Here is a 17,219-nt window from a genome sequence, read left to right on the forward strand (position 1 = left end):
ACAAGGGGTACCTAGGTGGCTCAGTGTGTGAAAGCCTCTGCCTTCTGCTCAGGTCATGGTCCCAGGGTCCTGGGATCGAGCCCCACATCGGGCTCTCTGCTGAGCGGAGAGCCTGCTCCCCCCACTCTCTCTGCCTGCCTCTCTGCCTGCTTGTGATCTCTTAAATAAATAAAATCTTAAAAAAAAAAAGCAAACCATAACAAGCATAAGGAAGGAAATAATAAAGACTAGAGCAGAAATAAATAATACAGAAACTTAAACAATAGAACAGAGCAGTGGAATCAGGAGCTGGCTCTAAATTGATAAACACCTAGTCCACACTCATTAAAAAAAAAAAAGAGGACTCAAAATCAGAAATGATAAAAAAAAACACCCAAGAGCATAGAAATGCAAATGATTATAAGAGAATATTTTGAAAACTTATATGCCAACAAATTGGACAACCTAGAGGAAATGGATGAATTCCTAGAAATGTTACCTTGCAAAAGTGAAGCAGGAAGAAATAGAAAATTTGAAAAGAGCAGTTATCCAGAATGGAATTGAATCAGTAATCAAAAACTACCAACAAACAAAATCAGGTAAAGACATCACAAAAAGAACTTTAGGGCAATATCTCTGATAAATAGTTGCAAAATTCCTCAACAAAATATTAGCAAATATTTTAATAATACATTAAAATGAACATTAACCATGATCAAATGGAATTTATTGCTGAGATGCAAGAATGGTTCAATGTGATACATCACCTCAATAAGAGAAAAGATAACGATGATCATTTCAAGAGAGGGCATAAAAAACATTTTGGTAAATTACAACATCATTCAAGATAAAAATCCTCAGCAAAGTAGGTTTAGAGGGAACATACCTCAACATAATAAGGGTCACATGTGAGAAACCCATGGCTAACATCATACTCAATGGGGAAAAACTGGGGCTTTTCCATTAAGAGCAGGAACAAGAAAGGATGTCCACTCTCACCATTTTTATTCAACATATCACTGGAAGTCCTAGCCACAGCAATCAGGGAACAAAAAGTAATAAAAGCCACCTATCCATCCATCCATCCAACAAAAAGTAATAAAAGCCATTCATCCATAAGGAAGAAGTAAAACATTCACTGTTTGCAAATAACATGATACTCCATATAGAAAACCCAAAGACTCCATCAAAAAACTACTAGAATTGATAAATGAATTCAGTAAATTTGCAGGATAGAGAATTAGCGTACAGAAATCTGTTGCATTTCTATATACTAATAATGAAGTAGCAAAAAGAAATTAATAAAACAATCTTATTTGCTGTTGCACCAAAAATAATAATTTAAAAAAAAAAACCCTAGGAATAAACGTAACCAAAGAGGTAAAAGACCTGTACTTGAAAACCATGAAATATTGATGAAAGAAATTGAATATGATAGAAAGAAATTGAAAGACATCCCATACCGTGGATTAGAAGAATAAATATTGTTAAATTGTATATACTACCCAAAGCTATCTGCAGTTTTAAAATAGTTGCTATCAAGATACCAACAGCAACTTTCACAGAACTAAAAGGAATCCTAATATTTATATGGAGCCATGAAAGACCCCAAATAGCCAAAACAATTTTGAAAAAACAAAACTGGAGGTGTTTTAGATGTCAGGTTTTATTAAAATCAAATCAATGTAATCAAAACAATGCCCTTGGCATAAAAATAGACACATAGTCAATGGAACAGAATAGAAAGCCCAGAAATAAACCCACAATTATATGGTCAATTAATCTATAAAGAAAGCAGGGATATCCAATGGGAAAGATCGTCTCTTCATCAAATGATGTTGGAAAACTGAACAGCTACTTGCAAAAGAAGGAAACTGAAGGACTTTCTTACATATACACAAAAATAAACTCAAAATGGTAGGAGGAGACAAGCTTGTGGGGAAGTAGGAGGAGGCACCATTTCAACCTATACTCTAATACTTTGCTGATTACCTAGCAAAGAACTCTGATCACCCATGAAATCAGCCTGAGATTAGAATTATACACTTCTGGATCTCAATGGGGGCAGAAGACGCTAGTAGGCAGGTAAAGTGGAGTGGGAACATTGGACTGATATAGGAAGATAAACAAAAGGGGGAGGGAGCCACCAGAAGCAACCCATTGGAAAGTAATACCCCAATACGAGAGTGCCCTGCGATTGGGGACCAGCATTAACTTGGATTCTGGTTGAAAGCACTCAAAAAGAGCAAAGGATCGTGGGGGGGAAATTGTGGGAATTGGGTGGTTAGGGACAGGGGCTTAAGTCCATCAACCCAGGACAGCCACCACTGGCGCTGAGCCAGAGAGAGTGCAGCGAAGAAGCCAGATCTTGGTCCCTGAGTGGCTGGTGTGCCTGAGAGTGTCTGTGTGGCAGCTGCAGCTGAGGGTGAGGGAGCCTTGCCAGCCAGCAGAATCACAGCCTTTTGCACTCTCCATGGGCGCGCTGCACTACCAGAGTCTGAGTTGTGCCCCACACCCTCCCTAAGAGAGGTGCCTGCAGGTGCCAGTTGGCGCTCTCTCAGAGCCAGAGAGTCTGAGCACTCCCTACCCAGGCCAGTGTGAAATTCTCAGTGTGCTGTTGCTTCTTGGGACCTCTCTAGCATGGCTATCTTGGTTTTTGGTACAAGCAGGAGTTCCTGTGACCCCAGAGACTCTGAGTAGGAATGTGCTCTGCCAGTGGCTCAGGGGGAATTTATGTGCTCTGGAGCACCCAGAGGGGAACAGACTGAGGCTTCTCTCTGAGAGGGAGGTCTGGGTGCAGTTTGCTTTTCTCTAAACCTCCAAAAACCATCAAAAGCTGCCAAGGAGAGAGAAAACAGACAAAAAAACCTTCAGAGAAAAAAAGCCTGAAAAACCGGTTTCCTCAGAGCCCACCCCCTTGATGGGGGCAGGAGGACTTAACTCTAGCAAGACTCCCTGAAAATCCACACAGCAGGCCCCTCCCCCAGAAAGCCAGAAAGACAAAAAAAGACAAGAGGACAACCACTACTACTTCGTATATACAACCTTTATTTTTAATTAGTTCCCACTATTCTGGTTCATTTTTTTAATATATAACTTTTTAACCTATTTACCATCACAATGAAATGTCCAGTTCATAAAATTCCATAATAACCTTTTAACCTGAACTTTTTGATACATATACCTGTGTTTTTCTTTTGCTTTTCTATTTTTTTAATTCTTTGAATTTAAATTAATTTTATTTTGGTTTATTCTTTGTTTTTTTATATTTGTATAGAGATAAGCTTCAAGGTAATCCCCTTTCCCCAATCCATGCTACCCCTATAGGTAAGCCAGTTTTTAATCCTCCTTTATCTTAGGAAAGTTGAGTCCTTTAAGAAAGATATCAAGATACATCCAGGAAGAATCAAAATAAACTTCCTCACCCACACTGAGAATTTATAACCACTCTCCCATCATTTTCTTCTGCCAGCGTTTCTGTGTATTTGTTTTTGTCCTGGTAGTATATAAATCTTACACTTGGGGTTCTTTTTGATGAGGTTCTTTTTTTTTGTTTTTATTTATTTATTTTTCTCCTGTCATCTACATTTGTCAGTCTTTTTGTTTGTCTGTTTTTGTTTGTATACTTCATAAATCTTACCTTGGCCCATTTGGGCTGGGCCTTCTTTTATTTTATCTTTCTTTTTTTTCTTGTCTCTCTCTCTCTCTCTCTCTCTCTCTCTCTCTCTCTCTCTCTTTCTTTCTTTCTTTTTTCTTTCTTTTTGGTGGAGACTCTTGATTGCTCAGAAGTCTTCCAGGGTGCACCTTGCCTGCACCATGGTCCATACAATCAGCTACACATCCATTCAGCCATCTCTCACCAAAATGACTAGGAGGAGGAATGCCCAACAGAAGAAAAATTCAGAGACTGGGCCTTCTGCATCAGAGCTATTGCATGTGGACATAGACAATATGTCAGAAAGGGAATTCAGGCTAACAATTATTCAGGCAATAGCTAGGTTGGAGAAAGCCTTTGATGACAAAATGGAATTGATTAGGGCAGAATTGAAAGCCGCCACGGATGATATTCACAATGTTCTCAATGAGTTCCAATCTAATCTAAATTCTCTAAGAGCTAGGGTAACTGAGGAAGAAGATAGAATTAGTGATCTGCAGGACAAACAGAGAAAAGGGAGCAGGAAGAAGCCTGGAACAAACAGCTTAGAAGCCACAAAAACAGAATTAGGGAAATAAATGATGCCATGAAATGTTCCAATGTCAGAATTATTGGAATCTCTGAGGGGGAGGAGAAAGAAAGAAGACTGGAAGATATAGTTGAACAAATTCTCTACGAAAATTTTCCCAGTCTTGCGAATGGAACCAGCGTTTGTGTACTAGAGGCAGAATGGTCTCCCCAACAAGATCATAGACTCTAGGAAGACCTCAAGACACCTGATCGTGAAAATGATGAATCATAATTGTAGACAGGAGTTCTTGAAAGCAGCTAGGGCAAAGAAATTCCTTATGTACAGAGAAAAGCCCATCAGAATAAATTAGACCTGTCCACAGAAACCTGGCAAGCCAGAAAGGGCTGGCAAGACATATTCAGGGCACTAAATGAGAAGAACATGTAGCCAAGAATACTTTATCCAGCAAGACCGAAATTCAAAATGGGTGGAGAGATAAAGAGCTTCCAAGACTGGCAAGTTTTAAAAGAGTATGCAACCACCAAGCTGACTTTGCAGGAAATACTAAGGGGGGGTTCTATAAAAGAGGAAAAATCCTAAGAATATCATTGAACAGAAATATATGGGGACAATCTATAGAAACAAAGACTTCACAGGTAACACAATGTCAATAAAAACATACCTCAATAATCACTGTCAACATGAATGGCAAAAATGTGCCCATAAAATGACACAAGGTTGCAGATTGTATAAAACGACAGCACCCATCCATATGTCATCTACAGGAGATACATTTTGAACATAAGCATACACCCAGACTGAAAGTGAAGGGATGAAGAAGTATCTTTCATAGCAATGAGCTTCAAAAGAAGGCTGGGGTAGCGATTCTCATATCAGATAAATTAGATTTTAAACTAAAGACTGTAGTCAGAGATATAGAAGGACACTACATCATTCTTAAAGGGACTGTCCACCAAGAAGATATAACAATTGTAAATATTTATGCCCCCAATATGGGAGCAGCCAATTACATCGGAAAACTGTTAATCAAGATAAAGAGTTATATTGATATGAATACATAAATAGTAGGAGATCTTAACACACCTCTCTCAGTAATAGACAGATCATCCAAGCAGAAAATCAGTAAAGAAACAAGAGCATTGGATGACACATTGAACCAGATGGACCTCGTAGATATACATAGAACATTCCACCCTAAAACAACAGAATACTCATTCTTCTCAAGTGCACATGGATCCTTCTGCAGAATAGACCACATACTGGGTTACAAATCAGGACTCAACCTATACCAGAAGACTGAGATTATTCCCTGCATATTCTCAGATCACAATGCTTTGAAACTGGAGCTCAACCACAAGGAAAAGTTTGGAAGGAATTCAAACACCTGGAAGCTAAAGACCACCTTGTTTAAGAATGCTTGGATCAACAAGGAAATCAAAGAAGAACTTAAAAATTTATGGAAACCAATGAGAATGAAACCAACTTCGGTCCAAAACCTATAGGATACAGCAACAGCGGTCCTAAGGGGAACACATAACCATCTAAGCCTCTCTCCAAAAAATTGAAAAATCCAGAATACACCAGTTATCTCTACACCTTAAAGAACTGGAGAATCAACAACAAATTAAGCCAGCTCCACACACAAGAAGGGAAATAAGCTCAAATTGACTTTTTTTTTTTTAAAGATTTTATTTATTTATTTGACAGACAGAGATCCCAAGTAGGTAGAGAGGCAGGTAGAGAGAAAAGGGGTCCCTGTTGAACAGAGAGCCCGACGTGGGGCTCGACCCCAGGACCCTGAGATGATGACCTGAGCCGAAGGCAGAGGCTTTAACTCACTGAGCCACCCAGGGGCCCCAGAAAATAAACTCAAAATGGCTTGAAGACCAAGGTGCCTGGGTGGCACAGTCAGCTAAGCATCTGCCTTCAGCTCAGGTCATCATCTCAGGGTCCTGGGATTGAGCCCCAAGTCAGGCTCCCTGCTCAGGAGGGCTCTGCTTTTCCCTTTCTCTCTGCCTTTCCCCCCACTCATTCTCATTCTCATTTTCATTCTCATTCTCATTCTCTCTCTCTCAAATCAATAAATAAAATCTTTTAAAAAATGGATTAAAGACCTAAATGTGAGATCTAAAACCATAAATATCCTGAAAGAGAGGATAGGCAGTAAGTTCTCTGACATTGGTCATAGCAACATTCTTCTGAGGCAAGGGAAACAAAAACAACAATAAACTATTGAGATTACATCACAATTAAAAGCTTCTGCAGGGGCGCCTGGGTGGCTCAGTGGGTTAAGCCGCTGCCTTCGGCTCAGGTCATGATCTCAGGGTCCTGGGATCGAGTCCCGCATCGGGCTTTCTGCTCAGCAGGGAGCCTGCTTCCCTCTCTCTCTCTCTCTGCCTACCTCTCCATCTACTTGTGATTTCTCTCTGTCAAATAAATACATAAAATCTTTAAAAAAAAAAAAAAAAGCTTCTGCACAGCAAAGGAAACAACCAACAAAACTAAATGACAGTCTACTGAATTGGAGAAGATATTTGCACATGACATATCCAAGAAAGGGTCAGTATCCAAAATATATAAAGAACTTACACAATTCAATACCAAAAAGACAATCCGATTTAAAAATGCACAGAAGACATGAACAGGCATTCCTCCAAAGAAGACCTACAGATGACCAACAGATACATGAAATGATGTATCATTTATCATCAGGGATAATCAAAATCATAGTGAGATAACACCTCACATCTGTTAAAACGGGTAAAGTAAAAAACTCAAGAAACAAGTGTTGGCGAGAATATGGAGAAAAAGGAACCCTTGTGCACTATTGTTGGGAATGCAAAGTGGTACAACCACTGTCAAAGACAATGTGGATTTTCCTGAAAAAGTTAAAAATAGAATTATTCTATTTCAGTAATCACACTACTGGATATTTACCCAGAGAATACAAAAACACTAATTTGAGGGGGCATATGCACCCCTATGTTTATCTCAGCATTGTTTATAATAGCCAAATTACAGAAGAAACCCAAGTGTCCATCAATAGATGAGGATAGAGATATGTTTTATATATGAGAGTGAGAGAGAGTGTGTGCTTGGATGGATATGTATACATATATATGTAATATATATGTGTACCATTACACACACAAAGATGCATATATGTATGTGCACTGGAATATTATTCAGCCATAAGAAAAAATGAAATCTTGCCATTTGCAACAACATGGATAGAGATGAAGTATTATGCTAAACGAAATAAGCCAATTAGAATAAGACAAATGCCATTGGATTTCATTCATGTGTGGAATTTAAGAATCAAAACAAGCAAATAATGGAAAAACAAACTCTTAACTATAAAAAACTAACAGGTGGTTACCAAAGGGGAGGTGGATTGGGCGGGGGTGAAATAGGTTAAGGGGATTAAGAGTGTGTTTGTCTTGATGAACACAGTGATGGATAGACTTGGTGGTTCACTATGTTGCACATCTCAATATATCACTGTATGTTAACTACACTGGAATTTAAGGGAAAAAAAATGTGAAGGATTTTCAAGGTGATTTCAAAGTCCCTTTCTAGTTCTAGCTATCTATGCATTTTATCTTAACCTGAGTTTGCATGTACACTTTCAGAAAATTGACAATATAAAGTGTTAAATTCATATTTTGTGTGAAATGTTCATATATAAAATCAGATTGCAGTGCTCCAAGTATTTAACTGGATTGTATAGAAGCTCAGCTATTTAAATCTTATTTAAAATGCTGAGAATGCTCTTTTATTTTTCCCTAAGTATACTAAGTAGTAAGTTAATTTAGATACATTTACACATTGAAGCCTTAGAATAATCTGGTAAAATTATTAGTGTAGAATTTTCTTTATAGAGTCATGGAAAGTAGAACTCAGCTTAAGCAGGTTAGCTGTGTCATAGATTTGAAAAACTGTGGATTATATACCTGGTTTCAAATTCTGCCCTGAAACTAAATAGCCATGTTGTTTTAGGGAAGTTACTTTATTTCTCCTCAGCCTCTTCTGTATGTGTGTGTAATAAAAATAATACAATATAGGATTATGATAGTCTAATAAACTATGTATGAAAACTGAGTAATGCTATACCTGGGCCATGGGTGCATGATTAATACTACTCTTATTGATGATTTGCCCCAAATCACCCATCTAGTAAATCAGTGTATATCTTAAGATGTTATGTTACAAGTAAAAGTCTTTAACTAAAAGAGACTTAAAAGTTAGAACATCTTTAAACTCAAATAACAAAATTGTGTAGATCTCATGGTTACTTAAATGGTCATTTCGGTAATGGTGAAGTTCTAGGTTGGTTTTCTGGAATCTTTTTGGCTGTCCTGTGCTGGTTACAAGATGTATTCTGTAGTTCTGTGTGTCATATACTCCTGTATTGGTCCCCAAATGTAGGAAAAGGACCTTCTTTTCTCTAGTATGCCTTAAAAAAAAAAAAGACATTTATTTATTTCAAAGAGAAAGAGGTAAGGAGAGGAGAGAAAGAGAATCTCAAGCATGGGGCTTGATGCAGGGCTGGATCCCACGACCCTCAAATCATGACCTGAGCCAAAACCAGGAGTTGGATGCTTAACTGACTGAACCACCCAGGCATCCCTCTAGCATACCTATTTTTAAAATCAAGAGCACATTCTCAGAAATTATCCAGACTTTGCGTATGTTTTATTGGCTAGGTTTGGAATCTATCACTTCCTAAGCATGGTAGAATGGGATTAATCTGATTGGTTCACACTAATCAAAATATATCATTGGGTCAAAAGGTAGGATACACTTTCCTGAATATGGGACTACATAGAATTTGAGCCTCCAAACAGAATCTGTCAGCAAAAAGAAAAGCATGTGGACAGGGAATGAGTCGGGTAGTTGTTTCACATCTATTGAAATGTCACTAAAAACTAGGTTTTTCGGGCGCCTGGGTGGCTCAGTGGGTTAAGCCGCTGCCTTCAGCTCAGGTCATGATCTCAGGGTCCTGGGATCAAGTCCCGCATTGGGCTCTCTGCTCAGCAGGGAGCCTGCTTCCGTCTCTCTCTCTCTGCCTGCCTCTCCAACTACTTGTGATTTCTGTCAAATAAATAAATAAAATCTTTAAAAAAAAAAAAAAACTAGGTTTTTCAAATTATAAAAAATTCAAACATTTGCCTAATATTGTTCTTCATATGTTAGTTAACAGATTGACTACAAAAAGGAAATTACTTCTGGAACTGCAGTAGTCAGGATAGAATACATAATGTGCTTGCACTAAGATAAATATTTTTTCTTTATATACCTTCCATATATATTAAAAGTTATGTCCTATTATAGTGAATTCTCTGAGACTTTTTTTAAAAAAATATTTTTATTTTATTTTACTTTTGAGAGAGAAAGAGAGCATGGGCAGGGGGGAGGGGTGAAGGGAAAGGGAGAGAGAGAATCTCAAGCAGACTCTGCACTGTGCCAGATGCAGGGCTCCATCTCAGGATTCTGAGATCATAACCTGAGTCGAAACCAAGAGTCAGATGCTTAACCAGCTGAGCCACCCCAGTGCCCCCATGAGACTCTTAAGTTGCCTACTTAATATGGTGAATTTTGTTTCATTCACTATCCCATTTTTTAGGAATGGGAAATATGTCTGTACTATAAGAAATGGAAAATGTCTATTCTGCAGAGATTTTTGTTTTTAATTAGATCTTATTTTATATATGGAAAATGGAGTGATCTGATTGAAAATAAGAAAAATTCTGAATTTTGGTAAATTTTTAAAAATAAGACACCTAATTTTAATTTGATGCAGTAGTTAAGAATTTGTTATGTAGGTTTTCCTATAAGAACGTTTACCTCCAGTGAGATTGTTTAATAAATAATATATATATTCCAATATATGTATTGGAATATAACAATACTCCACACTAGGGAGAAGTTCACATTATGTCTTCTTGTTCTTTTTAAAAATTTGATCATTATTTATTTGAGAGACCAAAGTTTCCACAAAAGGTACGTTGCTTTGTGTTGTCTAAATGAGTTTGCTTTGAGTGGAATCATATGCAGAGAATTCATTTGTGAACTGGAATGGTCAGATGGATCTTGTCAAAATTCAGTGGTCCTTCAAATTCTTTTGTTCAATAAGGGTAACACATCATTAAGAAGGCTTAAAAGCACCACACATGTGAATAGACAGCCTTATCTGTGGACCGGTGGTGTTTAATATCCATAGAGTGCCATCAAAAATGAATTTAAGAAACTCTGGTGTAGTGACTGTAGTACCATTATAGTTTAGAGAAATACATTATATTTTGCAATTGTATTCCTTATAATCTGTATATTGTTATATATATTCTACATTATTATATATACATTATTATATATATTAATATATATTATTTTTATATACATAGTATTATATATTTATACACATAAGATCGTAGATAGTGTATTTATGGACAGTGTAAGAGATTCCCAAGGTTAATTTTCACTATACAGAATTTTAGCTTTACTGAGTGACTCTGGAATCCAGTCTCTGAATAAGATGGGAGACTAATGAATAGACCTGGATATTTGCTTTTTTTTCATGAGGGTGGTCTTTTACCCTTTAAGAGAGCCTCTAATTATTTTTTTAAAAGATTTTATTTATTTGTTGGATAGACAGAGATCACAAGTAGGCAGAGAGAGAGGAAGGAAAGCAGGCTCCCCGCTGAGCAGAGAGCCCACTGCGGGGCTTCATCCCAGGACTCCGGGGTCATGACCTGAGCTGAAGGCAGAGCCTTTAACCCACTGAGCCACCCAGGTGCCCCAACCTCGAATTATTTTTGTATGTATATATGTGTATATAGAATTATACCCGTGTAAATTTTGTGGTTTTATTCAGGCAACTCGGTGTAACTGCCACCAAAATTCTAAAGAGGAAAAATGCACATATGCTGATAAATATACTCAAACACCCTGGAGAAGAATTCCTGTAAGTAACATATGCCCTTAACCTCTTCTCTTGTCATTTACTCTTTTGATGTTCGTTTCACTCTTTTTACTTTAATCTAATAATTTTGAATCTGCCATGGCTGTAATTTTTTTTTTTTTTTTTTAGGTAAGTTGATTTTTCTTGTCTCTTAGGTGTTTATGTGCTTTCTAAAGCTTCTCTTGTGTGTCTTATATAAATGAATGTGCATTTAATAGCTTTTCTGTTCTGCACACTACAGCGCATTTTATTTGAATGTTTAGTCTCCTCTCATTGCATGTATTTATGAGAGTGGTATTTCTCCATGCCCTAAAAGAAGTAGAAATTTAAAAAGAAATGCAGTCTTCCCTTTTTAACAGCATGACTCTTTGGAAGTACGTGATGTAGCTTATTCTTTTGTTGTTGTTGAAACTTTCAAATATATTCTGTTATAATTACTCAGATGTTGAGGCTGTTAAGAATAAGTGCATTAAAATATAGATAGTAAAGGTTATGTTTAGGCATGGTTAGGGAATGGTTTCTTCTAAACAGTATAAAGTAACCAAGTTTTCTTGTTTTTCAAAACATATTTAGGCTAACATACACTGACCATAATTTAATCTGAGTTCTGAAAATAAGTTCAGGATGTGCCTGAGCCAGAGGGTCATCGCATGGCCTGCTAGTCTTCCTAATCCTGTTGTTGGGTGCCAACTAATAGACATTTTTTTTAAGAGAATGCCTAATAAGCCACATTTGACTCTTCTTTTGCCTTGTTTAACAGTGGAATCGTAGTAACAGAAATGAACAGGGAACCATAATGGTTACTATAATCAACAACCCAATTTTTAAAACTTAGCTATAGGCTTTAAAGTTTATAAAATACTTTTTTGTTTTTTATCTAATAAGTAACATTTTTGTGTGTGCTCACATAAGGTGCGATACTAATAATTTATTCAACAAAAGTTGATGAGTCTCTCCCATCTCAGTTATTAGGCTCTTGAAGTAGAAATAAGAATTGGGGAAGAAAATGCACAGACCATTCAGGATTGCTTCTTTCATGAGCAGGTGTTTATTAAAGGGACTGGTGGTGTGATACACTTAGAGTGCATTGAGTTCTGTTAGGTTCAAAGGATTGGGAAAGTCTAGTCTGAAGAATCAAGGAGCTTGGTGAAAAAGGTGAAGGTTGTGGTTGAATTCTAGAAAGTAAAAGATGTCAGTAGACAGAGAAGATAGAGTATTTCTTTAAAGGATGTGGAAGCTTAGTGTGAAGGAAATTTCAAAACAAGACTATGCCTTTTGCTTCTAGATGAAAGTTTGGGTTTCCCTGTTTCTTCAATTTTCCTCACAGATGTTTGTATTTTCAGACACTATTACTAAGTAGATTGGTGATTTAAGTGTGAGATGTTCCATTTTCCCATCCTCATGGGAGTTTTTATACCATCTCTGGATTCCTTCATCTTCTGTTCTGAAAACTGTTAATCAGACAAAAAGTAAATGGTATAAAACCAACCCCAAGACATTGCTCAGTTATTTTACTATAATTTGAGCGAAATGAAGGTCAGTTTTCCAGCCTAGTACTTTAATAAACCCAGACTTCAGGCTTCCTTGTTATCTACTGAATAGGAATCACTTGGCTTAGCACCTTTGTTTATAGTTATCCAAGTTAACAGAAGGCAGGGAGGTTAAATGGCATATTAAAATTTCCATAGTCAGTCAGTGGCTAAGATAGGCTACTGACTGCTAGTACAAGGTTCTTTCACCCAGAGGTGCGCTGAGGAGCCTTAAAGGATTGAGAGATATTTGCAGATTGAAATGGAACAAATATCCTTGACAAAAGGAACAGTACAAGTAAAGGTGATGAGGTAGGACGATACATTTAGACAACAGTAAGTATATGATTTTGGCTGCAACACAGTTGTATGTTTAGGAAAGTAGTTGAAGTTGTGTAAAGTCCATTTAAAAATAGAATTAAAAATTTTATCTGCAAAAGTAGTTTTATTGAGTTGTATTTAAAGAGGTAGTTACATATATTTACTTAGATAATTATTAACTATTGAGGTTAAATTTTGAGTTTATTCTCTCATTTTTATGTTTTTTGGACTTAGGATTCATTTGAAATAAAATTACCTTATTTTAGAAACCATTTACTATAATGAAGATTTTCTTTTCTCTTCTAAAAAGTTATACTTGATTCTGCACGTTCGTTTTTTAGCAGGAACCCAACATCTTTAAGCAAGATGTTGGTGATGGGGAGGTGCAGTGGGATCCTTCTTTGACCACAGTGATTTTGTTAGGTAGCAGTTTGGGGAATCAAAGCATGTTGTATTTCAAAATCTCCAGGTTGAGTGTAGGTAACATTTTTTGATCTGGCTAGTAAGACTTCGGGAAGATTGAAAGTTAGAGTCTGAATCCTTGTTCTTTACCATTTCCTGAATATCTTGGGGAATTTAATTGCCCTTCTTGACACTCTTAGTTGAGGATCTCCTTCAGAGGTTTATGAGGCATATGTAAGCATGTCCTCAGAATACTTCTGGCATCCAAGGAAATAATCTGGTTATAGTAGAAGGCACAGAAGGATGGTTGAGAAGAGAGAGGTACCATTCATAACACTTGTTGGCAGTCATTTGGGACATGGAAAGAAAAATGAAAAAAAAATGGATATTTTTAGAAGAAATAAAGGAAAATAAGGGCGCTGGATTTTAGATTTAGAGAGGGAAAGACAGAGGAAAAGGAGATATGAATGAGCTGTCAGAAAAGATGCTACCTTAAGAGGAAAGTGGAGGGTGCCTGGTGGCTCAGTTGTTAAGCGGCTGCCTTTAGTTCAGGTCATGATCCCAGGGTCCTGGGATCAAGGCCTACATCAGGCTCCCTGCTCAACGGGAAGCCTGCTTCTCCCTCTCCTGCTGCCCCCTGCTTGGGTTCTCTTTCTCTCTGTGTCTCTCTCTGTCAAATAAATAAATAAAATATTTAAAAAGAACAAAAGAGGAAAGTGGATAAGTCTGCTTCTGGTGAAATAATTTATCTGAGGGACAGAGTACCCAGATAAAATGGTGAAATGGGTAACATGGAAAAGAACAGTAGTGTGGAAGGTATCTAATCATTCACACAAAAACAGTTGAAGTGAGACTAGGAATACTAGGAAGATGGTGATTATGTGAGAAGAGATGGTGATTATGTGAGAAGATTCATTTAAAATTTTAAACTTATAAAAGTTTATTTTTAAAGATAGTATGACATTATTATTTGTGTACAAGCATGTTCTTATAAGTAGCATTATCTTGGACTGAATTAAATATTTTTAATGTATTTCTAGTATTGTTTCAAAGCATTTAACATCACTGTGTGAAGATTTACACATTAAGTAATTCTAAATTTTTGCAATATATACATTTTACAGAGCCTTTGTTTAAATATCTTAAATGAACTAGAGAAGCCAAAATAGCAAAAAAGAGAAAATTAAAAAAAAAAAAAAAAGAAAAAGAAAAAAACATTTCTAGACTCAGACCATCAACTGTCTTATTATTTATCCCTTGAATCTCAAAAAAGGGATTGTAAAATGGACACAAAGGATCTTCTTGGCCTGTCAGATAATGAATGGCTCACCTGGATTCCTTTTAAAATTTAGTGTAGAAATAAATGCTGTCTTATCAGTATCAGTGAGAAAGTTGCCTACCAGTTGAAATTCAGAATATGCACAATTAGATCTGTTACTAGTTTTCTTTCATATCTTAAGAACTCACTTCATTATATAGCAGAGAGGTGAGGAAAGATAATTTCCTATATATTTTAAAATGTTCTCTTAGAATTAGCTTCTAGTAGTGGATCAGAGATTTAATCCATTTTATAGTTTAATAGATATGTATGTGACTTACATAAATTCAGCAATTAGAATATGGTCAGGATTATCAGCAATTCTTTGTGCTTAGAATTAGGTTCTCATGTCTCAGATTTACTAGATTATACATACAGTTCAAAATATCATAGTCAAGTATGTTCCTATAATAGCTATTTATAAAATAGAAAAGATAAAATCAGAAAATTGTATCACAGACATATCACAGAAATCATGTCAACTGTTCATAATTTCCCAAGGAGAAGGAGTTTGCTAACTTCCTAGCAGCATGCTATATGTACTATTAAAGAACTCTGCTCCCTCCCTTTTTCTGCTTGCCTGGGAGATAACATAAAATACTACGTGAAAGGGAACATCATAACCTAAAGATGTGTCTTAAGAGAACTCTCTCCTTAGTCCTTTTTCTTTCACACTGTATGCCTTCCTGATTTGAGAATGGGAAGCGTTATTAGTTAATTTTTATGTGAGATTAATGTCCTGATTTTATACTTTGTCATTTCATTTTATCCCAGTTGGTGAGGTGTTATATTACTACTCATATATATTCCAGAGGGAATTAAGGATTTCTTTGTGGAGGTCTTTATTTACATTCACTGTTGTTTATATATAGCATATGCCACTAGAAGTATTTTTAAGTGAAATATACATATAATTTGGTATTTAAACAAATAATTATAATGTGATCATGTAATTATTTTTAAATTTTTGGTGTCCAAAAGAAAAAAAATTTTTATGTGTGATCATTTTTAGATACGGACCATTGAGTATGGTCTGTGTTTCAATGAGCTAAATGCTGACAGGAGCCATCTTTACTGAGACATCACATGCCAGCCACATGTATTTATGACAATACAACAAGAATCCTATTATGTGTATTGTTACACTGATTTTTAAACATTTATACTATAGCTTCTTTGGATACATCTGAAACCACTAACAGAATTGTTTTTCAAGGCTAAGAACAAATTAAATATGACCATTTTAGCAATTGAGTGATTTATCTAGTCATAAATTTTAGGGGTATCTAAATCGGCACCCTCTAATACCAAATGCCAGAAATATAGAAAGAATTTTTAAAACTTTTTTTTAAAAGATTTTATTTATTTATTTGACAGAGAGAGATCACAAGTAGGCAGAGAGGCAGGCAGAGAAAGAGAGGAGGAAGCAGGCTTTCTACCAAGGAGAGAGCCCGATGCGGGGCTCGATTCCAGGACTCTGGGATCATGACCTGAGCTGAAGGCACCCCATCATTTTTAAAACTTTGTTTAAAGTATCCATTGAAGAAGCAAAGTTTTATCTACACTGTAATTGGAAAACAAAGGACAGTACCAAAGTTTTCTACTACTGGGATCGCTTCATTTGTGTAATACAGAGTTCAATTTACTGACTTGTACATCAAGGATGTAGGCAGGATGTAGAGAGATTTTGCTCTTAGAAATTTAATGATAGCAATCAGATGAGAAATGGATAATCCTGTTCACTTTCAGGAAGCAACTTGATAAATCAAGTTAGGTGAAGTTAGGTGGAGAGGAAGATTCAGAGTGTAGAGGGGACTTGAGTGCATAGAAGGCAGAAATCTTTCTAGTGCTAGAGCTTCATCTACTAGGAAAGCTCAGTGTTGTAGTGCCAAGTGCCACAGACCCTTCCGGAGCAAGTAAGACTATTCCAGGGAGCTTCCTAGACTTTCCCAGAAGAGGGAGAAATTGGCAAACTAATCATGAATCAGGAAGAGTTTTATCTCTTCGGTGTTAAGATGAAAATCCCCTAAACTTACTTGAGGTGAAAACTCTCATCTGTCCTCACATCAGCATTAAGAAAAAGCAGCTATTTGAGGGAAGAGCTAAAAGTGTTCTTGGAAGAATTGACTCACAGTTCCTTGTCTAATCCCACACAGAGTTCACACAGTGTTTTATGTGAAGACCTGGTAGGCAGAGAAAGAGAGAAATGAAGTAGGCTTGAGAGAAATGAAGTTACCTCTAAAACCCTGAGTTTCATACACTTCTGTTTTTCATGTTTTCCTTTTCCTTTATTTGGTTTTTTTTTTTTTTTTTTGTCCCACAAATTTAAAGTATAAATTAGAACATTGTGCATATTGTTAAACTGTTTATGTCAGATATCCCAGGTATGTTTTTCTACAAGTAGATTTTATTTTCCTGCTTGGATTCCAGGAATATATTCATATGCATACCTACTTCTCTTTGTTTCATATAAAACAAAGTGTTTTAGAGAAACCACATTTCTCTAGCAGAAAGCATCTCAT

At 36.4% G+C, this 17,219-nt stretch overlaps 1 protein-coding gene across 10 annotated transcripts in view; it reads left to right on the plus strand.

The window, feature by feature from the left end:
• Nucleotides 1-17,219, plus strand: part of CCSER2 (coiled-coil serine rich protein 2) — a 187,822-nt gene that overhangs the window by 146,753 nt on the left and 23,850 nt on the right. For all 10 annotated transcript variants that reach the window (XM_082719676.1, XM_082719677.1, XM_082719678.1 and 7 more), the window contains one exon: nt 11,041-11,130. In XM_082719676.1, the coding sequence (XP_082575802.1) occupies nt 11,041-11,130 (90 nt within the window). The remainder of the gene's footprint in view (nt 1-11,040; nt 11,131-17,219) is intronic.

Source organism: Mustela nivalis (genome assembly GCF_964662115.1).
Source record: "Mustela nivalis genome assembly, chromosome: 2".
Lineage (NCBI taxonomy): Eukaryota > Metazoa > Chordata > Mammalia > Carnivora > Mustelidae > Mustela > Mustela nivalis.